The sequence below is a fragment of the Chionomys nivalis genome, chromosome 14, assembly GCF_950005125.1.
Source record: "Chionomys nivalis chromosome 14, mChiNiv1.1, whole genome shotgun sequence".
Taxonomy (NCBI): Eukaryota; Metazoa; Chordata; class Mammalia; order Rodentia; family Cricetidae; genus Chionomys; species Chionomys nivalis.
Genome location: NC_080099.1, coordinates 23,663,010 through 23,687,704, shown reverse-complemented (window position 1 = coordinate 23,687,704; position 24,695 = coordinate 23,663,010). Strand labels below are relative to the sequence as shown.

The following is a 24,695-nucleotide window of genomic DNA, read 5'->3' as shown; positions in this document are numbered from 1 at the left end:
GTATGTAATCTAACCTCTTTGAGCATCATTTTCCTCCTAGGCATGAGGATGTGGAACTCCCAGATGTGCTGGTGCAGGGTGATGGGGAATGAATTGGACTTTTAAAGCAGGGCTATTACCAGGATGGTAGACTAGTATATTTCTTTAACCTGCTGTGATTTCAGCAAGATAGGGAGGAGACAGGAAGTCAGAAAGGTCATAGGTCATGGGGAAGCAGTCATGTGGGCATATCTGGTGGCCCTATCCAGGAGCCAGGCTGGGGGACAGGCTCAGGGAAGTCCAGGGTCTTCACTGCCATCCCCAGCAGCAATTCTGTCCCTATGAGGGGCTCTCGCTTGGAGAACCAGTTCCCAGCTCTGGGTCCCAGGGAAACCGTCCTTGCACATGGGAGGAGGTGGGGGCTTGCCTATAACGTCCCACTTCTGAGGAAATAACTTCTGGCTGTGGGATGGGGCTCTCCCAGAATTGTTCCTTTGTCTGTGGATTCCTCCCTGTTTAGCTCACAACGGAAACTGTTCTAGGAGGAAGTGGGAAACTGTGACACCTGCTCCTTCTCCCACTCAAGATGGGAGCCTGCTTCCGTTTGGACAGGCTGCACTGTCTCCCTCACCAAAGGTAGGGGGAGCAGCAGCAGTGCCAGGGGTGCCTGTGAAACAGCAGCTCGTATCCGCAGTTCTTCAGTGATGTTCTGGAGGGGCACTAAGCACCCGCATGTGTCACCAAGCTTTTCCTCCTGACCCCATAAGGAAGGTAGGATCTGCTGTTCTATGAATGGACCCCGTGAGACTCAGAGAGGCCACAGTCACTTATCCAGAGACACAGAGCACAGACTACGATTAACACTCAGACCCAACTCAGCTGAAGCTTCTGGTATCCACACCGGAATCTTTTTCTGGCCATCTTTGTTACTAAGTACGGTTTTTTTTTTTTTTTTTGGTTTTTTTCGAGACAGGGTTTCTCTGTAGCTTTGGTGCCTGTCCCGGAATTAGCTCTTGTAGACCAGGCTGGCCTCGAACTCCCAGAGATCCGCCTGCCTCTGCCTCCCGAGTGCTGGGATTAAAGGTGTGCGCCACCACCACCCGGCCTGTTACTAAGCACTTCTTGTCGGGAGGTTCTATAAGAAGAGACTGGAGACTCAGGAAGACGAAAACGGGATTAATTCTGATTCTGGCCTCACAAGTTACTCTCATCACTGGACCATACACAGCCATCCTCATAGAGCTGTTATTTATGTAATGGTTATTATTATCATTTTTGTAACTGGTTATTTTCTCTGTCCTAAGCATCCACCATCACTCCACACGAAGCCAGCATCTTGACCACCCTGGTCTTTGTGCTCTCTGACGTCATCTTCAGAGCTGCCTTCCTCAGGCATTTGCTTCCTTTGTTCAGAGTTTTGGCGTAACTAGGTGAGAGCCTGAAAATTCCTATTTTAAAGTTTTAACTACAAATTTTATTACGAGGGTCTAAGGCTATAGATAACCCTTTCTTACTTTATCATTATTAGGTTGCAGAGAGATGTGTGCATGTTGCTGTCTGTCCTTGTGTTCCTCCCTCTTGACGGCTACACGCTGTTCTGCATCTCTGTGCCTCACCCTGTGCTTGCTCCCTCTCTGTAGCATCACTGTATGGTAGGAATTCAGTTTTGCTGAGATCCAGTGAGCTTACAGAATTCGCTGGAGGCCACAGGTGCTAGGGTGAGATCTTTCTGGCTGCCCACGGTGTGCTGTGTTTTGGTACAGTGGAGAAAAAACAGGCACTGGAACCAGAATCCAGCGGCTCAAATCTTGGCTACCTCTTCACTGACTACATGGCCTTGGTCAAGCTGCTTCATGTGTTTGAGCCTCAGTTTTCTCGACAGCAAAGTGGGTGATCATAGCTGCCTGCCTATTGTGTGAGACTAAAGTATTATGGCCTCGCTTTAGCATGCAAGGACCGTGTGAACTGAGGTTTTGCATGAACTGTAAATATGTGGTGGCCAACAATGGTTCTCACTATGTTGAAGACTCCGTAAAGATTCAGGAGGCAAGGCTCAGTAGCGGCCCATGTGGAAGCTCAGGCAGAGGTGGAGGGTCGGCACCCAGAAACCTCAGTGCGAGAAAACAAGCAGAAAAGGATCAACAGCTGCCTTAGGCTGCACTATTGGCAAGTAGCTATGAGCACAGGTCAGGCTGCACCAATGGGAAAATGGGAAGCTGCTGTGTGCAAACTCAGGCTGCACCAGTGGGAAGCTGCTGTGTGCAAACTCAGGCTGCACCAGTGGGAAGCAGCCATACACATAGCTTTGTTTTGTGTTGTGCCTCAGAGATTTGAATACTTGTCCTCAACTGATGTCTTAGAAAGCTACAGAACCTTACGATATAAAGGCTCTATATCACTAGGGAGTCGGCCTTGAGTTTTCACTCTGCTTCCTCTCTGCAGACCAACATCACCAGTCACCATCTGTTTCACAGTTATGCTTTCTGTCCAGCTTTTGTCTAACCTTCCTTTAGTATCCGAGACCACCTCCCAGTGCTGTCTGCTCGTGACTGCTGCTCCAGTGGCCACCTCCTTGCCTGTGGCCTCAGGCAAGGTATTTAACTTCTCCATGTCTGTTTTCTCATGTGCAGAATGGAAATAATAAAACTGCTGTGAGCATCCAGGACAGCACTGCACAGCATCCTCATGCTAATCACGCTGAGCCTTATTATGAGCTAAAGCCACCTCAAATTGTATGTCAAATTAGGTGTCTTCTCGTCAGATATTCGGTCCCAATAATAAGAAAGTAATTCATAAAATTAGTACCGGGAGTGGGGTTACTACTTTGTGATAAACCTAACTGTGTGGTTTGTTGACTTTTGGTTTGCCAGAGGAATATGAAAGAGCTGGCAGCTGGAGAAGCCCTTGGATGCTGTAAACAGAGCTTAACGGGTCATTCTAGTGGGAGTATGGAAGACAAAATGTGGAGAGAGATGAGGCCAGCAGAAGCCCGACTCATGAGATCCCAAAGGGAAACAACAACTCTTAATTCTGTGTCCCAAAAGAAAGATGGTGTTCTGAGCCCTGGAGGGCTGGAAGGGGTTAGGTTGTGATGCAATGTGGGTTGGTTGCTAAAGCCAGAAGGAGCTCATGTAGGAGTGGAAGAAGAGCGATTGGTCAGAGGTGGCTAATTAGGACTGGGTAAACACTTCAGATGGAGCAGGTGCCTAAAATAAAGTCACCTTGCTACGAAGAGTAGAGCCTAGGAAACTCCCATTTCAAGAGGAGAGAAAGGGGCAGAACTCTAAGTCTAATGGTTAAGTGAAATTCTAAGTGTGATCACTGGACATGCAGGCATCTAATTCCATGGCCTGTTTTTTTTTTCTTTCTTTTTTTTCTTTTTGTACCCTCCCCTGAGGTCTCCTAGGGGGAAGTCTTGGGACTTCCCTGGTCCAGGACCAACTTCATAACAACCCAAGACACATCAGAAGGTTTCTGCTAACAAGGGAAAGTGAAGCAGGGAAACAGATCCCTAATCTGACAACAATTCAAAGGGTCCTTCTGTGCTCGCCCTGAGCATTGCAGCCTAACTGGACTATCTGTCTTAGCAGCTGTGATCACTAACTCAGCACCATTATCAATAAGAACAAGGCTTTCCAGCTGCTTTGTGGGTGCCTGTCCCAGTCTGGTCACTGTTCCTGCCTATGTTCCCTTCTGAGTGATCTCTGTCCTACAGGTGGGCAAACAGACGCTGGCTGAGGAATGTCAGCTGCCTCGACGCTGGGGAAAGGAAGGAAAACCCATTTGATTGTGGGTGCTTCTCACCACAGTCCACAGTGTATCCACAATTCACTGTGCTGGAATTTCTTCTACACAGTGAACCTAATGTTTTGGTCTCGGCACTGCTCCTCTACCTAAGGAGCACTCAGCTCAGTGCTCCCCACCAGCCCAGGAGTCCGTCCATCCTTGGGTAGAACGTTCTAAAAGGATCTGCTGGCCCCTCTCCAGGTGCAACTGCGGGGCCAATGGGACACACACTAAGTGAAGCACGGATGCTGTCCTCGTGGGCTCACAGCTTAGTGGAGAAGGACATGGGATAATTCTGTTCTGCAACCGTGAGCAGAGTGGCCTGACCTGTCCAGAAAGGCAACACATGCCTTTCAAACAACTCTCACAGGATGGCGTGGTGGCACAGGCCCAGGATCCCAGAAGTAGGGAGACTAAGGCAAAAGAGTTTCTAGGTCAAGGTCACCTCCCTGGGCCACCCACTATAAGCACGTGTGTATGTGCTTGATGGGTGTGCATGTATGTGTGCATGTGTGTGCGTATGATGCGTATGAGTGTGTGTACATGTATGAGTGCATGTGTGTGTATGTATATACGATGGGTGTGTGAGTGTGTGCTTTTGTGTGTATGCATGCACAAGTGCACTGTGCATGTGTGTGTGTTTTGCAAGTGTGTGTGATGGGTATATGAGTGCATGTGTGTGTATGCGTGCATGAGTGCATGTGTATGTATGACGCATGTGTGAGCATGTATGAGTGCATGTGCATGTGTATGTTTATGTATATATGATGTATGAGTATGTGCATGTGTGTATATGCGTTCATGAGTGCATGTACGCATGTGTGTGGGCATGTATGTGTGTTTATGATGGATGTGTATGAGTATGAACATACACATACCATGACACACGAGCTGAGGTCAGAGGACAACTTTCAGGTGTCAGTTCTCTCCTTCCACCATGGTTTCCAGGGATCAAATTCTATTAAATGTTGGTTTTTAGAGGATGAGCAGGGCCCATCAGGAAAGCAGGGGAGGCTTTAGGCAGTAATGAGGGGTGATCTGGTTTGCGTGCAGTGCTCTGGATCCACATAGCACTATTATGATCATTTCTATTTTGCAGATGAGGAAAAGAACACACAAATGTTAAACACCTTACTTGAGGTCACATAGCTTCTAGGCAGTGACGGTTGGGGCACAGGTTGGTAAGAGAACACATCATAAGCAAACAACACTGGGAGCTGTCTCAGATATTAAAAAGGAGCTCAAACAAAAGCTTGTAACTCCAACTCTGGGGAAGCAGAGACAGGCGGGTTCCTGGGGTTCACTGGCCACCACCCTAATACTTGGCAAGTCCTGGGCCAACAAGATACCACATCTCGTTGAAGAAGATTCCTCCTGCGGTAGATGGGCACGAATACAGAGACCCACAACTGGGCAGAGTCAGAGCGTGAGAGACCTTGGAACACTCTAATGAGTCGTCTCCATCAGATCCCTCCCCTTAGGACTCAGGAAACCCTGAGGAAGAGGAGGCAGAGGAAACAGAATGATTATAGGGTCAGTGGGGACAGACGCCACCTGGGAAACAAGGTTTTCTAGACACAACAGGATTGCTGCACATGTGAACTCACAGATGTGGCAGTGTGCACAGAACAACACAGGTCTAAGCCAGATGGGGTCCCAAAGAGAGAGGTTAAGTAGCACAACCCCCATCCCTAACCCAGAAGCTGCCCCATGTTGATAACTGCTCTCAAAAGAAAAATTAATTTTCTCTAATGGAGTCTCACTAGATATACAAACCACACTTAAGGGCAGGCCCAATTGTTAATACGAAACAAACTCAATGCTATTTTTGGAGGGTTTTTCCTTTAAATCTCATGTTTTGTCTAGGTGTTTATTTATTTGTTATTTATCATTTTATTTTTACCTTAAGATCGTTTGCTTATATATTATGGTTTCCAATTTTGTTTCTGTATGTGAAAATATGTATGTTAACTCACCACCTGCATGGGGGTTTCTTGTGATTTTTCTTTTACTCTTTTTCTCTGTTTTTATTTATTATTATTACATTGATGCCTGTTTGTATTCTAGTGAGAGATAAAGGGTAGGGAAGTGGGAAGGATCTGGGAGGAGTTGGGGAAGGGGAACGGTAATTAGAACCTCTAATCATTCAGCAGCTCGTCAGCGTGGTCTGCAATCCTAAACTCAATTCTTTTTCTTGCCAAACTGCACAGTTCTTTGATGTCTCTGCTCTGTTTTCATTGTCTCTCTTTGTGGACCTGAAGAAGAGCAGTTAAGAGTAACCACACTACAGCCTGAATGCTCCATTCTTGATATTTCCTTCAGCAAATAAATTAACCTTTACTTTGGAATTTCGCCTGACTCCAGTTCTCAGCATACAGGTAGAATGTAGGTAGATTCTTTGCCAGATTATAACAAGAATGGCCTCTCACCCGGTTCCCAGAGCATCTCCAATCCTGCTCTCTCCCTCCAGTGCCAATAAAGGGTGTACATGAGCAAGAGCCTTGAGGGTGCTGGGAAGGACTAGGGTTCCTCTCAAGATACAAACTTGCATTCCAAGCCTCACTTTGAAGAACTGAACTGCAATGCTTTCTGTGCACAGAGCACCTTCCCATGCCTGCCTGGAGCCTCCTGATGGCTTCCGTGGAAGAAACAGAGGATTAAGTGAAAACAGGTACAGACAGGATCGGAAAGGGGTAACTAGACACTAGCAGGCAGCCAAGGCCCTTGACTCTGGTCTTATCTGTGTCTATAATTAGGCACATCACAAGCAGCAGAGCCTTCGAGTATAGGGCACACCCTGTTGGAGACCAGAGAATGTGAGTGTGTGTGTGTGTGTGTGTGTGTGTGTGTGTGGGCTCTGTGGAGGCCCTCAAGGCCCTGCTTGCTTCTTGCTGATGTTCTGGGCAGCAGGCATGTGGTTTTGCCTGCTCCTCAGCACCTTCTGGGTCTCTCTCTCTCTCTCTCTCTCTCTCTCTCTCTCTCTCTCTCTCTCTCTCTCTCTCTCTCTTTCCTCTCTACCTCTTCCCCCACCTGAAATACCATCTGCGGTGTTTCTGAGGGTCTTGGCTACAAAGTGTCCCTTGACACTGTCCCTCTGGTCCTTTACACTTTCTCTTTGATGGGCACCAACCAGATATGATTTCAGGTCTCACTTTTGAGCTTGCTCCCTATAGCCCTTCAGAGCCACACCTGGTTGCTAGCTAGAGGCGAGGAAAAGCCATTAGTCTCTCTGGTTTCCTGGCACGGTCCCAGGAGATTGGTTTTCTTGGTTCAAGTGTAGCTAAAAAAAAAAAATCTTCCTTGGATTCATATCAGCAGGATCTGCCCTTAGCACACCCTCCACCAAGAATGGGCAGGAAGGGTAAATATTTATTCTACAAATGAATGAATCTGATTCCATCTTCAAAAGAAAGCTTTTGTATAAATTATCATAATTTCTCCCTCCTAAGATGCCACCGATTTGAAGATGTTTTTATCTACTGAATAACAGCTTTTTCAGGAAAGGGAAAGAAATGAATAAATTAACATGTCAATTGTAACATATACTCTGAGATTTTTAAAGAAAAACTCTTTGTACCAATGAAATAAAAAAAATAAAGATTGTAATTTTTTCTTTTGGTTCGGGTCTCTCAGGAAATGGGTTCTCAAACCTGACTCAGCAGCGGTGATGTAATGCAAAGGCAGGTTCCCACAAAGTGTGCAGCAGAGCCTCAGATCTGACCCCTGGGGACTCTAAATCAGCAGGGCTGTCCCTGGCTGCCGTGTACTGACACCAACGGCAGGCTCTGTACAGCTAAGGGACAGGCCTGTCCCCAGAAGAGATGGGTCTGTGCGATGCCACCTGGGGGCACCTTCACAGACCTTAGGAAAGCTCCTGCCCTTGAACCTCAGGTCCCCACTGTAAAACCAAGGGAGGGTGCATGGTTTCCATGTGTTCTTTTGGCAAAACCCATGAGGTTTGCTTGGCTTCCACGTGTGTGTTGTGTGTGTGTGTGCTGTGCTGTGCTGGGAGTAAGACAGAGGGAGGCTGCTGTCCTCAGTACTCTCACTTCACCCAGTGTAACTCTCTATTGCCTAAAATATTGTTTGCAAAATAATTCTGAGGCTAAACGTAATCTGGAAAGCAGAGGGAAATGGCCGTTCCCATTTCTTGCACTGTTTACAGCCTGTGCTTAATTTTTCAGTGTTCCCAGCAGGCTCCGCACTCACTCCACATGCTACCAAGAGAGGGCAAACACCTCTGGGAAGGCCTAGACCAGTGCTTCTCAACCTTCCTAACACAGTGACCCTTTAATATAGTTCTCCTCATGCTGTAGTGACCCCAACCAGAAAATTATTTTTTGTGGTACTTTATAACTGTAATTTTTGCTACTGTTATGAATTGTAATGTAAACATCTGATATGTAGGATATCTGATAAGCGACCCCTGCAAAAGGGTCGTTAGGCCCTCTAAGGGATCGTGACCTACAGGTTGAGAACCACTGGCCTAGACGGTTCATGTGTTTTAGGCTTTGCAGGATGCATAGGGTCTGTTCCAAGTACTCAGCTGTGGTCTTGTACCAGCTCATCAACAACACACACATGAGGACTGGGCACAGTTCTTTGCCAACAGCACTAATAAACCTGTTATTGGGCCCGTGGGTTGAGTCTGCTGACCACTGCACTCTGCTAGTCATTGCGCAGTAATCTGTCAGGTGAAGAAACTGAAGCCCAAGAAGGTGACCCAAAGAGCCAGTGGCTGTGTCCCCATCTTTCATCTCCAATAGTGCACTGGCTTCCTTAACTCACAATGCTCACTTAGCCGCCTCTCCTGCCTAACAAGGACTGTGGGCCTCTGGGAACTACGCGAATGAGAGGAGGTGCCGGGACAAGACAAGTGCTCCGCTGCTCTCTCACAGATCAGTTTTCCTCCAGGTTCTTAGTGGGCTATAAAAAGCCCCCTGGCCTGCCTCCTGGGCAGCAGACTGCTCGTGAATTCCCCCAGCTGGAATGACCGCAATGTGGTGCCACATTCTGCCCCCACCATGGCCTGACAGCTGTGCCAGGGAGAAGAACCATGCCTGGCCAGCGCTGCCCCTCTATCCCCCATGACCGGCGTCACTGGCATTCGGAATGGAATTTTACATGGAAGGGTAAGCCAGCCTGGGGCCCTCCTGGATCAGCCTCCTAAGGCCTCTTTAATGCTAAACACCAGCTATAGTGGGACGGTTGGGAGGGGGAAGACTTACCACCTCAACTCACAGGGCTGCCTGTCTGTACCCCGTCACTGATGGAGGGTGTCCCTCAGGATGGTTCAGAGATTCTTCTCTCAGTACCTGTCCCATCCCTACCTTGTGGTCTTTACCTAGTGAACACTGCCCTGCCCCCAACATTCATACAAAACAACAACAACAACAACAACAACAAAACAATGTTAAAGACAAACGGGACAGCATGAGAAGAAAAGTGTTCATACTGTAAAGCAAATATTCAACAGAGCCCAGAGACCACTGTGCCAGCTGCACATCTGACTGGGGTTAATACCAGAGAAACTATTTAGAATCCTAAAATTAAACAGCAAAAGAACCAATAGTACAGTTAATCTATGAGCTAGTAAACCATAGTCTTCAAAAGAAGTACAAATGACCAAATGGACTGGGGTCATGGTGAGTGTCAACATGAGTAGGGTGTGACTATAAACACTCAGCATTTGGCGTCAGTTGGACCCCGACGACATAATGCAGAAAACACTCCTACACGTTGGGATTCGCCTGGAAATGGAAGACAGGTGCCAGAGAGAACTAGAATCTTCTAAAAGCCCAGGCTCCTGAGGAGGACTGATAACCGAAAGTCTTAGGGGAGCTAAGACGGGGATGTGGCAGAAGACCCCACAGGTAGGCGATGCTGGACTGGTCTCTTTCAGGAAGGTGCTGAACTTCTGGCTCTTCACCTATGGAAGGAGAATGGCTGCGCTGTCTACTTCCTAGGGCTACTGCCATGGCTGGGACGAGCCCCAGAAGAGAAACTCAAGGATGAACCAGTATCTGAAAAGGAACTCCAGCACCAGTTCTCAGTCTGATAATTCTCCTATCACATGGCTGCTTCTTTCCCAGGGCATTCCCCTCCCCAGCCCATAAACTGTCGTGAAGTGACAGTATATATGATGACCACTGGCACTCTGACCAAAAGTTTTCCATAAATGCTTAGCATCCACAAGGCCAGGCTGAAGTGAACACCACTGGGGAGACGTCAAATGCCTCTCAAAGTCGAAAAAAAAATGCAGGGCAGGGTTAGAAGGAATTAGATAGATTCTGGGTTATGATAAAAAAAAAAGCCTGCATGGCTATTTATGCATTTACTTTTAGTTTTTTTTGAGATAGGATCTCACTATGTAGCTCTGGTTGGCCTAGAGATCTATGTAGATCAGGCTGGCTCCAACTCACAAAGCCCACCTGCCTCTGCTGGGATTAAAGGTATGTGCCCCCATGCCCTGCTTAGTGAGTTAAGAATTAAAAGCAAGAGAACTTTGTAGCTTGTCGGCATCTACACTGAGTGACAGGTTCAGACCGCAGCGCTCCACTTGGTTGAAAGGTGGGAAAAGCCTTTGAAGAGCCCTCAGTTACCTAGGGCAGGCAACAGGAAATCCTGGAAGGGTGTATGAGCAGGACTGAGGGACACACAGAGCACTGTATGAGAGCTGTGGTATTCACCAGTGAGAACAAGTTTACCCGAGGGCTTTGCAAAATGCAGATTCCCCAGATCGCATCCCAGAACCCTTAACCGGATCTCTGGAGTGTGCTTTCTCTGAGCTCCACGTGGGCATGGTTTGGAGCCCAGGTAGATTAGGAAAACAGAACTTTAGACACACAGGGAGTAGTCCTTGAGGCACGCTGGAGAAGTCCACAGTAGAAACAGGAAGACCCTGTAGGGGGAACAGGATATAGGAGAAGCAGCCACCCAATAACATTTCCCAATAACAGTCAACAGGATCTGGGATCTGACGGCACAAAGGAAGCAATGTGTCGTGATAAAGCCCATACTCCTGTCCCTCAAATCACGATCACCGAAACGGCAAATCCTTGTGTGGAAAATGACCGCATCCAGGGTCTACTCAGAACTGGATCCGCTCCCTTTCATTTCTTCACCATCATGTTAGACATTTCCTAAGTGCCGAACACGGTGGGAGAAGCTGAGGAGGAGGCTGCGAACAAGCTAGGAAATGCCTGTCCTCAAGGAGCTCCTACCAACAGTGCATGCCATGCTGCATTAACTGCAGCTGTGGAAATGACCACCAGCAGCACACAGCGCTCTGAGCAGTGGCAAGCAGAGGCAGCTGGGAAGACTGGGAAACACTTCCCTGGGGAAGAAATGTTTGCACAGTGACAAGGGGCGACAGGAGTGAGGCGGGGAGGGGGAAGGAACAGAGTACTCAGAGCTGGAAGGAGTAAAACCAGCAGCAGCAGGAGGAAGTGAGCTATTAGAGGGAACAGAGCAGGATAACAAAGGCCTGGTGGTGGTAGCGGCTGTGGGGGGGGCACTACAAGATGGCGGTGTAGAGTGGGAAACCAGAGAGAGGTGCTTACTCCTCTGTACTTTCTCTTTTTACCTTTCACTGTTGTGTGTGTGTGTGTGTGTGTGTGAAAGAGAGAGAGAGAGAGATACAGAGAGAGACAGAGAGAGACAGAGAGAGACAGAGAGAGAGGCACATACGGTTGGAGGGAGGCACGAACCACACCATACATGCCAAGGCTGGAGAACAACTTGTGAGTCAGTTCTCTCCTTCCACTGTATGAGTTCTGAGGATCAAACTCAGGTACTTGGGCTTGGTGACAATGTCTCTACCCACATGCCCACTGATTTTAAACAACTGCCCTGAACTACATCACACCCTCTTCTCCCCAGACTGGTCCATCAATCCCCAAAAGGCCACGCTGCTGCGTGCAGCCTGGGAGCCCTGTTCTCGACAGTGTGTGGGAAGGTGTTACTGGAATCCTTGGAACATCAGGTTGAAGGTGACGGTAGTCCTTTGCCTGTATACTGATTAAGGGCTGTTTAACCTCTGCCTCATGGTGTGCCCAGGCAACACTTGCTTTATCTCTTTTTCATTTCTTTACTTCGTTTCTGTCTGTAGTCCTCTTCCTGCCTTGGGTTCCTGAGTCTGGGATGCCAACCATCCCTAACCACACCCAGCTTCCAGCTTTGAGCATTTCTTTGATTGATGAACCTCTAAGCACAGCCAACACCAGCCTTTGGCAAGCCTTTAAGAGAAGCTTCTGCAAGACAGTCCTACTGCCTCTCCTATAGGGATGCTAGCTGGAGAAGCGAGCTCCCATCTCTCCTTCATGGTTTGTCTTGTTCACGAACACCCCCCCCCCCACACACTTCCCTTGACAGCTCCCCACGCCATTGTGTTGGCAACAGAAAAAGCTGCAGGCTCATCTGGCATGGTGGGGAGTGAGTTAAGAACTTGAGCCCCTGGACGTAAGCTGATGGAGGACCGCCAAGCACTTGAGTGCCCCTTGCATGCTAAGCTCTGTATACATATGGTTCACATCTATCTCAAGAAAAGGCAATCTCACTTTCTACATTTAGCTTCATCTGGGGACAGAAAGTTCACTAGCTTGTCCTGTGGGAGTTGTGAGGCCTACCTGTGTGCTACCTCACTGGTGGCCAGTTCTCTTTGTGTGACAGGCATACCGCAGGGAATCCCATGGGAAAGGAGATTCTATGTCTATGACGGGGTTGTATGAATTCTGCTCTGCTTTCTCCAAGGTGCTATGCTGTGAGAAGAGAAAATCCCGCTTCCCAGGTTTGCTCCTATTCTCTCTGTGGAGGTTTGACGGTATAATTGTGTCAGAGAGCATGCACAGGGTGACCGAGATAGAAGATTTGGGATCTAGTCTTGTTTTAGGGCATGGCTGTGTGCCCTTGCCACCATGGAGGTAGTCAGCAGTATGTGTAAAATCAAAGCTGTGTTTAAGCCTTGTTCTGTGTTTCATACAGAAAGTGACTGCAGATCAATGTCAGTGGCTGTTCTGGATGGACTTGCATCACCTGTCCACCCCTACCTTCTACCCATTCATATACTGAAGCCCTAAGTCCCATATGATAGCATTTGGAGCCAGGATCTTTAGAAGGTAGCTGAGGTCAAATGAGGTCATGGGAACGGCCATTAAATCTGAGGGAGCTGGTGTGCATCTAAGAAGAGAAGAGGCATGTGAGAACCCAGAGAGAAGACGAAAGCCAGGAAAAGGCCTCGTCCAAAGTTAACCTTGATCCTGGGCTACCAGCTCGGAGAGCTGTGGGAAAAGAGATTCCCGTTATTAAAGACACCTGGTGTTTGGAGCTGTGCCACAGCCAGCTTTCCTGAGAGGGGATAGCCTCTGACCCACGAGCTGTTCAGAGAGCACACAAGGCGAAAAACTGAACAGGAAGCCTAGGGCCACTGGTGATTCCAACTGCCATGGCTGCAAACACTGGTTGGTATTCTTGCTCAAGGTGACCCTAGCCTGTCCAAGATCACCCTACCCTGCGGTGGTGGGAGAGGCTAAAATGAGACCTGCCTTTTAAAAACTTTCCTTGATGTGGTGGTGGTGGGGTGTGCATTTACGTAAGGATATGGGGGGGTGGGCACAACAAAGAAGGCTATGTCTAACTTTAGCTTCCTGTTGCGCTATGGCAAAATACGCCGGCGAAAGCAATTTAGGGGAGAGCCGATTCCAGGTGACAGCCAGGGGAGCCAGGGCAGCAGGGAAGCCAGGGCAGCAGGGAAGCCAGGGCAGCAGGAATTTAGAGCAGCAAGTCACATCCACAGGCACGGGCAGAGGGAGGAGGCTTGCTTTGTGGTGCTCAGCTCACTCTCTGCCTTTCTAAACAGTCCACGCAGCACACATCTAGGGAGTGCTGCTGCCCACTGTTAGGCTGGGTCTTCCCACGTCAATTTACAGAGCCAAGGGAATCTCCGTCCCCCTCCCCCCCAAGGCACACCCATAGGCCAACCTAATCTAGACAATTCCCTCATTGAGACGCTCAGGGTCATTCTAGAATGTGTCAAGTTGATAAAGCCAGCCACCACAGCCGGCTAACATAATTTCTGAAGTCTTATACTTTATCTTAAAGACGTATTTTGCACTTGAGTTCACAAGACCCTAATCCATGTTTGCTTTCAGCACAGTATTAGAAACTGTCTCTCGAGGGAGAAAACGAGATGACTTGGTCGTGTGCACTCTGGCCACACACCACTTTACTCAAGGGTCGGCATGGTCTTTAGTAGATCACAGAGCGTTGCTGTTGTGAGAATTTTGCAGGATTCTTTTTAAAATAGACATTCTGGCCAGGTGGTGGTGGCGCACGCCTTTAATCCCAGCACTCTAGGGGGAGGCAGAGGCAAAGGCAGAGGCAGAGGCAGAGGCAGAGGCAGAGGCAGAGGCAGAGGCAGAGGCAGAGGCAGAGGCAGAGGCAGAGGCAGAGGCAGAGGCAGAGGCAGAGGCAGAGGCAGAGGGATGTGGATCTCTGTGAGTTCAAGGCCAGCCTGGTCTACAAAGTGAGTTCCAGGCAGGACAGCCAGAGATACACAGAGAAACCCTGTCTCGGGAAAAAAAAGACAAAAAACAAAAATAAAAAATAGACATTCTGATGAATTAGCTTGAGATGCATGAGATGCATGCTTCATCTTTCTTGATAAACCACATTGGTCTGTTCCTATCATGTGCCAGACACTGTCTCACAAGCTCTGCTTCCTGGCTTCCGGAAGCTCACTTCCGGTCAAGGGAGCAAGATCCAGGAAGCTAACACAACAAAACTAACAGCACCCTGTGAGAAGAGCTGTGCGGGAGAAGGGAAAAAGAGGTAGAAAAGGTCAGAGTCCTTGAATGCTCAGGGAGGTCCCACCTCTTAGCTAGTGGTCTGGAGATGGCATTTTGAAGTGGCCCCATTGATTAGTACAGGGAACCAGACAGGACGGTATGTGACATCTGAGAATGACCCTGGTTTTAGATGTGAGGCTGGAGCATTGGGGGAGAGCAGAAGGAATGGGAAGTGCCTACTCTACTTTTCTGCCCTGGTGTGTGGGTGTACCCTCGATCAGAAGTCAGTTAACAGGTGAAAACTGCCTTCAAATCATGCCTCAGCCTGCTCTCCTGAGACCCTGAAGGAGAAGGCGGATTTTGTGCTGGAGAAGGGTGGCGAAGGGGACGGGGTGGAGGGTCCTCTAAGGCCCCCTGAACTTACACACCTGCTCAAGCGCTCCTCCCAGTCCAAACCCTCCCTTTTGCCCCTGGGGCCGCAGCAGAGCAAGCAAGGGGGAGGGTTTTTAAGTTGATAGTCGGAAGGGAGAGGAATTTTCCATTAACAGCAACAACAATAGAAACTGCTTCTGGTAAAGACACAACACTCTGTTTGCCAAGTGCCTACACACCTGTGATCTCTAGATTCCAGAGGTGCCGCCTGAACCCAGGCATTTGACACTACACTCCCCCCCCGCCCCCCCCCCGCCCCCCGTGCACAAGTAGGCACATGCCCGCTGCAGTGTCCTAACCTTTATTAAGACGCGCGTGCTCTACCCACCCCAAGGCCCCGGGAAGCCTTTATCTTTGCCCCGGGGTAGTCCCAGCTGCAGTAGTCTGCAGGACTCTAAAACGTCCACCAAACCCAGGCAGACGCGCCGAAGCGTGCTCAGGCAGCCCTTTCTTCTCCCAAAGCAGCTGAAAACTTCGGTGTCCTGGGGCTTCTCCTAGGGCGCACAGTAGGAGCCACAAGTGTGGCTGTTCTAGGACTATAACCTGTACCCCGTATTCAACCCTCTCCCTCCTTGCGGCGAGGAGGGGGTAGTTGGCTGACCTCAAGAGTATTTCATAAAGTTAGGAAATAGAGTGTTTAAACACGCCAATTTCCCACCCATGAGGAGACTCAGACCTAGGCCACGACACACACGGGATTGCTCCTGCTGCAGAAGGCACCTGTGTCCAAGTGTCTAGTGCCAGTCCCGCCAAGACCCACCGCCACTTCTCCCCGTCTATCTCAGCTCCCCTCCGCTCTCGGATCTCCCAGGTCTCCCTTCCCGGCCACCGCAGTGGTGCCACTTACCCCGGCCTCGGTCCATGGCGCCGGCGGGGATCCCGGGGATCCCAGCCCAGGGCGCAGCAGCTGCCGCACAGGCGGCGTGCGCTCTTGGGGCTGCCCCAGCGGGCTAGCTCGTCCCCTCCCCCAGACAGGATGCTCGGAGGACGCCCCCGCCCCGCCCTGCGCGCTCCCGGAATAGACCCGAGTACGCCTCGCCCCCTACGCCGCCGGTGTCCCGGTCCGGCACTGGCCAGCGCCACGCCCTGCTTTCCGCCGCCCTCCTGTTGGGCTAGCAGGGACAGCCTCACTGCCCACACACTTTGGTGCCGAGCCCGGGTTACCGATCTGCCTGGACCACTCAGTTTTGCTTTCCCTCCGCTAAAGTCATAGAAGCTAGCCACTTCAATTCCCAGTCAGGCTGTGTCTGTGGGGACTGTGTTAGGACTGCTTAGGCCCACCTTTTTGGCTTTAAGTTTATCTCCACTTCCAGAAGTTCTTTCCTGAGCCCCTTCCAGCCTAGATAGCCAGGTCGGCAAAAAGACAACAAAGGAGCGAGAGAGGAGTGAGAAACAATAAACAAAGATCTTCAGAAAGAAAATCTCCCAGGAAAAAGACTAAAAAGACAGGCGGTAGATGGGGCCCACTTTCCGAGTTCCTAATGTACTAAAACGTGAAGAGATATCAAGCCAGCGTGATAGACATTGCAGAAGCGAAGAGTTTTAACACCGAAAATACAATACAGTGCATGCCTCTGAAGGTAATTACGGGATGCAGAAAATGAATTGCTACAGCCCAGTCAAGGGAGGTAGTGTGAAGTTGAACGAGAGTGTCAACTCTTAGTTCTGGTAGAAGGACCGCAGACAAGCCCAGCTGTGCCTCTGATTTGACTGGGCAGATACTTTGTAGCATATCTGACGTACTTGAGACACTCCTGTAAAGACATGGAAGCAAGAATGGCCGTTTTGTATTTTCTTCGGCTCGAAATATTTCCTCTGTTGGTTTTACCTGCGGGTTGAAATGAACATTGTCTTTGCAAAACGACCCCCGTAGTTTGTTTAGTACACATGTGTGTAGAGTGCTCAGACGGAACTTGATGTGTTTTTTAAAAAAGTCTTCTGAGTTTTTTTTTTTCTTCTACCCAGGTACTGCGTGCTATGTCCCATCTGTGAGGCCTGCCTGCCCATCTATGTGCCGAGAGAGACCTCAAACTGACCTCACAGCGCTGTTGGCAGGGCAATGAAATGATGATACAGATCCAGTTTATACGCCATAAATAGCTATGAAAATGTGAACCATTGTTAGTTTCCAAGCTCCTCTTTGTTCCTGCCCACTTTTCCAATTTGAAAAGGTCATTTTCAGTTCTAAAGCAGCTAACCAACAATGGCAAGTGGAATTAGCACCCTAAGTTCACTGCTTGAACTCTGGAACTTGGAAAGTCATCTGCGTATTCTAAGTTCCCAGGCTAACTCACTAGTTTTCAGTGTGCTGCAGCAGAGGGCATCGAACCCAGAGCTTTCCTCAAGGCAAGGCAAGCGCTTGACCTTGGAGTACCAATCCAAGTTTTTATCCCCTCCCTCCCTCCTTTCTTCTCTCTCTCCCTCCTTTCTTTTCCTCTTTTAGACAGGTTTCTTCCTAAGAAGCTCAGGTCATTAATCTCTTGCCTCTTTGCTCCAGAGGCTGGGGTTACAGTGCCAGGCTACCATGTCCTCTGATGAAATAACTTTCAAACAACAGTATAAAATATTACCATTGCCAAATAGGTGGAGGTTTTCGTAGACATTGTTTTTAAAAAATAGAATTTTCAAAAACTTTAAAGGATTTCGAAGTTTTATTCAAATAATTGGAGCAAAGATTTCATAAGAATTTGCGTGTTTTTATGGGAGTGACCTATGTAGTAGGATTAACTGAACTATGACCTAGGAAATGCATAAAAATGAGAGTGGAGCCGGGCGGTGGTGGCGCACACCTTTAATCCCAGCACTTGGGAGGCAGAGGCAGGCGGATCTCTGTGAGTTCGAGACCAGCCTGGTCTACAAGAGCTAGTTCCAGGACAGGCTCCAAAACCACAGAGAAACCCTGTCTCGAAAAACAAAAAAAACAAAAACAAAAAAAAACAAAAAATGAGAGTGGACACAATCTATGCACGACTCTGAGAATTAATGAGGTTTGTAGGAGGTACAGCGGCTCTAGCTTAGCCTGTAACTTCGTCTGCTGGAACTGCTGGCCAAGTGGGCTGCAACTTGGTTGCTGTCAGAATGAGTCAATGAGATGCATGAAGAAGATATCCGTGTATTAACACAAAAGAATCATTACTTGGTTTTCTACACTTTTTCTTTAAGAAGGAACAAGAAAATGATTCCCACTGTCCATCAGTTCCCTTAGGCAGCATTGATTGGTATCTGTGTAAGTTGGTGTTGAGAGGACAGATGTTAAGTAGGAGTGAGCCCCATCTTCAAGGAAGCTATGAACTAGAAGAGGGGGTAACTTTAACACATATTATACCGTAAAAAATACATGAGAGAGATCAAGGGCTTTCGAGTCCATGAAGACAAAGCAATGGCTTCTTATTGATCATGGAGACAGCACTAGAAGGTAGGCGTGTGCTCGGGAGTCAGTTGATCCGAATGTGTAACGAGAAGATAGCATGACAGGCAAAGAAAACAGTGAGCGCAGAGATAGAACAGGGCAGGACTGTCGGCAACGCGGTTTGCATTGGCCAGATCACGGGGTATCAGGTGCTAGGTAGGAGGACAAGGATGTGAAGGGGACTGTGGAGGTCTAGTATTTAGTTCCCTCTTCTGTTTCTCCATATGTAACTCCGGCAAACATTATGAAGACTTGCCTTGGATCTTCTTGCTTGCTGCTGAGTTTCCCAGGTTCACCTGGTGCTTGTTGAGAGAATTCCACACCCAGAGAAGTCCAGCTTTGTAAAAAGATATCGAGTTCGGCTCCAGGAAACAATACCAGGAAGAAAACGTTCAGCTCCCTTCTGCTCCTGGTCTTGTGAAAACAAATGATAGTCCCCAGACTCCCTCTTTGCTTATCAGGTAGAACAGGAAACCCTGGGAAAGAAAAATTTGGAGTCTGAAGGGCTCTTGTATCAGAGGGAGAAATACTGTCACCTCTAACCTGTCATCTTGCGTCCCGGGTCAGCTTCCTCTGCACTTGCCAGAGTGACCTTTTCATGACCCTAATCAGACTATGTATTCTATTTCCCTCTTTAAAAAAAATTTCACGTTCTCCTTTGCCACCAGTGGAGCATTCGACTTCCTTGTTACAGCATTCAGATACCTTCTTTGCTGAGCTTGTAGAATCTCGGGGAACTCCAGGAAGTATATGAAACTGGACCAAGGGGGATCAGATATGGGGTTGGAGTTGTTGCTGTTGCTGTGTGAATCTCAGTTCTTCCACTGGGTCATCAATTATAATTTCTTGCTTACGTACCCATCCTTGGCTCCAGATCACTGTGCGGGAGAGTGCTGTGCCTTACTCTGAGATCCCCAGATCCCAGCTCAGCACTCTGAGTCTAGTAAGTAGTGAGAAAGATTTAGGACAGGAGTCGTTCAGTAAACTCATGGCACCTGCAAGGTCTGCTGTCACGGACTATTGCTAATGCTGAGTCCAGGCCTGTTATCCCTCTGGGAGTGTCTTATTGGTATCTATTTTCGGAAGGAAATGCAATTGCAAGGTGTCTTGTGGAAATGCCCTGGGCTCTCCAGGCTCCTGTATGCACCAGGGGCCACATAGCTTCCTCTCCCACGTTCTTTGTTCAGGGTGATCCCCAAGCCTTTTGCTTGAGTGTCTGCTGGGTGCTGGCTGCTGGATGAAAACCTCTCTTGTTCCACACAGCACAATGTTGGCATTATAGCACTGGTCCAGGGAAGTGACACATGCCTTTGGTCCACCCTGGGCCTCAGTCACAGACAGCAATCTGGTGACAGCTGCAGGGAGGAAAGAGAGTGAGGGAGCACTCCTCTTTGCCGAGAGCCTTTATATTCCTGCTCCAGGCTTTGTGGTTTATGTGCAGCCTGGCTAGGGGGCTCCTGCTGATCTTAGGGCTCAGGCTCACCGAGGCAGAAGCTGTGTAGCCAGAGGAAATGTTTGAAGGACCCTTTGTCATTGTGTCCAAATGCCTCATATAGCCTGGCCTCACCCTAGGTTCTGCCCCAAGGCCAGAGCACAAGGCCCTTCAAGAGTGACCATACTCTGAAGTCCCCAGGGGTAAAGGGTTGTTTGGAGTGCTAGGGACACGGGTAAAGCAGGGCTCTCCCCTCCCCTTTAGAGGGGGAATGGCTAACAGCTCAGACCCGGAGTGGCCAGGTTGGCATTTTTTAGAAGAACCCAGAAACTCAGATTTTTCCACACAAACATTAAAAAAAAGTTGTGCACATACACACGTGAGCTTATGTGTGTCTGTGTGGTTGCCAGAGGACAACTTAAGGGAATTGGCTGTCTTCTCCCACCATGTGGGTCTTATGGGATTCAGGTCATTTGACTTGGTGACACACCTTTACCTACTGAGCCAACTCAACAGTCCATACGATCTGTTTTGATGTAAGAACGCTGGTCACAGGCTGGGGATATTGTTCAGTATGTGCCCAGCATGCCTGGAAGCCTTGAGTTTGCACTTCAGTGCCACACAAACTGAGTGTGGTCTATAATTATAGTACCAAGGAGGTGGAGATGGAGGATCAGTATTTCATGGTCATTCTTGACCATTTGAGATCAGCCTGGGATACATGGGGACTCTGTCTTAGGAAAAAAAGTTGATCATTAATTTCTCTTGTTTTAGAATAGGGTTTCTCAAACCTTCCTAATGCTGTGCCTGTTTAATACAGTCCCTCATGTTGTGGCGACCCCCAACTATAAGATTATTTTTGTTGCTACTTCATAATTGTAATCTTGCTACTGTTATAAATCGTAATATAATTATCTGTGTTTCCGATGGTCTTGGGCGACCCCTGTGAGAGGGTCATTTGACTCCCAAAGGGATTGCGACCCACAGGTTGAAAACCACTGTTTTGGAATATCAAGAACCAGCTAAGCCATGCCCGTGGACTGTATCTGGCCATGGACTCCTTCCCTATGGAGACTTATGGAGTACCTGTCCACTCAGGACAGAATGCTAAAGTAAAGTAGAAGCCACCTTCTTTGAGAAGCTGACTATTTTATTCTGATGCTCAAGGCTCAAGGGAAGTACTGGGCTCCAGGGTCCAGAATGAACTAACCTGGATCTAGGAAAATCCCAGAGCTGAGAGGAAACTGAGACACCAGCCTATCTCATCTTGTCCTTTGTCATGTGGGGAAATGGAGGCCAAGAGCATGTAGAGACTTTTAATAAATTACACAAGGTCTTAGGGGCAGAATGGGGAACAGTAGGGCAGGAATCCAGACTCCATGACATCTTTGTTACAGTCCCTGGCCTGTCACTCTGCTCAGTTTGTGGAACACAGTGGCGAAGAGCTAACCTTTGGAAAGAGTCTTTGCAGTCCAGGGCATGACCTTCAACCCTTCTGAACTATACCTTCCTCATCTAGGCTAATACAGGTCCCTAGCAGAGCGACAGGAAGATTTAATCGTGTCTATGTGTGTTGAATGCCTGGTGCCAGGCATGACACAGAGCGAGTATTCTTCAAACGCCACTTGACGATCTAGGGAGGTAGTTATTCAGTGGTTAAGTGCATGGGCGTCAGGTGAGATGGCCCTGAGTTCGAGTCCTGACTTTACTACGTGCAGCTGTGAAAAACTGGATGAATTCCTTCCCAAAGGCTCAATATGTTCATCTGCAAACTGAGGATAAAACAGTAGCCTGGACACAAACAAGATCAGAGCGCAGAGCTCATCTGTTGGAAGTCTTGCCATTATGTCATCGGTAAGGGTTTCCTTTGAGGAAATTGTCAGAAGCTTATGGAAGTAGTAAGGAAATCTTGCCTATATAGACCCAGGCTGCCCCCTACAGGGAGTTTCTTATGTCAAAGCCCTAGCTATGGAACCAATTCGGCCAGGTTCCTCCCTGCAGGAGCATCTGGGCTTCTGGATAGGAGAATTGCCAGGCTTTCTGCACTTGCTGCCACCGAGGCTGGTGAGGAGTGACATTTTATACAGATATGAAACAACAAAACCAAAGCCAGGCAACGGTGGCGCACACCTTTAACCCCAGCACTTGGGAGGCAGAGGCAGGCAGATTTTGAGTTTGAGGCCAGCCTGGTCAATAGAGCAAGTTCAAGGACCACCAGGGCTACACAGAGAAACTCTGTCTCAAAAAACAAAAGAAAAGAAAACCAAAATCAAATAAATGACTATGATATTTCATTATGAAGAAGTACAAACTTTGGGTCACGTGGAGTTTGTTCTGATCCAGGTGGTCCAGTGAGTCGGGGAGTGGGAGGCAGGTCCACTTATGTGTTACAATCACGTGTGGCGCTGGGAACCAGAGATTGCATAAGACTCTAGAAATCCTTTTCCAGGGCTGAAAAAGCAAACTTCTAGTCCTTCACATCAGTTTTTCCATTTCCCTACTGAGTCCTCCCATCCTGCCATGAGCTTCCACAGGGACGGATACAGGTACCATTAGGTTGCTGGGGTCACCCCTTACATGGCCAGCATTTGAGACTACACTGCCAGTGCAATTCAGTGTATTTGTTATAACTACTTTGGTAGAACTCTGAACAGCTTAAACCCTAAGGCCGATGTAGGGAGAAGCTGCTTCTAAAGAGAGTGCAGATCTAGGCATGCAAACAGAGAATTCCTCTCCCTCTCCTAGCTCTTCCTTGTTTCATAGTCTCAGGTTCTCTCTGTCTCTGTCTCTGCCTCTGTCTCTGTCTCTCTCAAGCTTCCCTAATAGCCGGAGAATCCAGAGTATGCCTGATAACTGGAGAATCGTCTGTCTCTCTGCAGTTCCAGCAGTGGTCCAGAGGGGGCACTCATAGCCTGGGGAAACAATGATTTGAGCCGGCTGGAGATGGTGGCGTTGATGAGAGCAGTCTTTAGGTGGGACAGCTCACTTCAACTAGGAAATCCACTGGTCACAGACTTAGATGACATATCATATTTTAGTTTTACTTATGTGCACACTTGTCTCTGCTGGCTTTTGGTGTCTTTTGCCTGTGTCCCTCAGGTATAGCGGCAGGAGGAGTTAGTAAAAGGCTATATGCTTCTCATAGATTGTACATTTTGCTCATTTAGAGCCCCACTCCAGGGCAGCAGCTCATAATGGTAGATGTAAGTGTGTGTTTGTCACTGTGTAGTCAAAACCTTTAGTGTTGTGAAATGCTTAGATCCTCATTCCACACAGGGCACTGATGGAGCGGGCGTAGCTCTGGGATGTCAATTGCTATTAATTTTTTTAAAAAGCATTTTAAAAAAATTTATGTATACAGGTATTTTGCCTGCATGTATGTCTCTGCACCACATGTGTGTCTGGTGCCCAGATAGGCCAGAAGAGAGGGTGTTTTATCTCCTGGAACTTAATTTATAGCTGCTTGTGAGCTATCACGTGGATGCTGAGAACTGAACCTGGGTCCTCTGCGAAAGCAGCAAATGCTTTTAGCCATTGAACCAGCGCTTCACCCCCCACTTGCTACTAATTTTTAGCAATGTTTTGTTTTCCCATTACTTTTTCCTAGCTGTGTTGAATAGCGGCACTTCTAGCCCACGTGAAACTCCTCTGCAGTCTTCCATAGTGGGTGTTCGTATTCCTATGCCTGCAGTCTGCTAAGGGCAAGTGTCCCTGGTGCAGCTGATCACCCATCTCAATGAACATACTCAAGGCTCAGTTGGTCTGTTTGCAGCTACGAAGTGCAGCTATCGCCTGGTTTAATTATAATCTGCGATGTTGGAGGCCCCTAACACTGTGTTCTGGCTTGTTAATGTAATGTTGCCCTCCAGTATTCCAAGAGGTCATATATATGGGAAAATACCCTTCTTCAAGAACCTCGGAATGTCCAACAGAAAAGGTTGAGTCCATCATTAAAAAGCAGATGGCTTAGGGCAGAGTGTCTCACCTTTATGGCTGCGCAGCTCTCAGAGAGCACATTAAAATACAGATGCCGAAGGGGAGGCCAGGGCGGGGCCTGAGGTTCTGTATTCCTCATCAGCATTCTGGATTGGAGATGACACTCTCCGTAGGAACAGTTTGAGCAATCCTTCCTTACACTCATTATTAATAACCACAGAGCCAAGCCAGACTGTCTGTACAGAGCGTGGAGGAATGGGAAGGCATCTTCTAGGCCTTCTGCGTGCCTACCTGGCTACCGTGGTCCCTGCCTACCTGGCTACTGTTGGGGGATATTTGTACTTGTGTGAAGACATATTGCTGTGGTTAGTTTAATAAAGAGCTGAACAGCCAATAGCTAGGCAGGAGGAATAGCTGAGACTTCTGGGCAGAGAGAGGAAGTAAGAAGAGATAATCGAGGCAGAGAGGAGACAGGGAGAGGAAACAGGGGGTGCCAGATGGAAGAGAGGTAACGCCATGTGATAGAATGTAGATTAATATAAATGGGCTAATATAAGTTTTAAGAACTCATAGGAACAAGCCTAAACTATAGGTTGATCTCTAATAACTTAGAGGTCTCACTGTGGTTATTTGTGAGCTGGTAGCCAGCCCAAAGGAAAGGCTGACTCCAGGCTACCTCTGATATCACTTTTTCCTTTCCATGTTCCACTCCATCCTCACTTCCATCAGATCCTCAGTAGGACAAGCTCTTGTCCACCCAATGCCTCGCACACACTGTTTCCCTCTGCCTAGAATGTTCTTACTTCCGCTTTCTCTGCTGACCCATTTCGCCTTTCGCTAGGTGTTTGAAGGGAGTTCTTTTCCTGGGGCACCCTGTCTGCTGACTCTGTAGCGGTTGTTTCTATGTACCGTCTTTTTCTGTTTACTCTCTGTAATC

At 48.3% G+C, this 24,695-nt stretch overlaps 1 protein-coding gene across 2 annotated transcripts in view; it reads right to left on the bottom strand.

Annotated features, from left to right (window-relative positions):
* Afap1l1 (actin filament associated protein 1 like 1) overlaps window positions 1–15,953 on the bottom strand; it is a 56,458-nt gene extending 40,505 nt beyond the window's left edge. For both annotated transcript variants that reach the window (XM_057789220.1, XM_057789221.1), the window contains exon 1: window positions 15,829–15,953. In XM_057789220.1, the coding sequence (XP_057645203.1) occupies window positions 15,829–15,844 (16 nt within the window). In that variant the 5' untranslated portion in view covers window positions 15,845–15,953. The remainder of the gene's footprint in view (window positions 1–15,828) is intronic.
* Window positions 15,954–24,695: the final 8,742 nt, after the last annotated feature.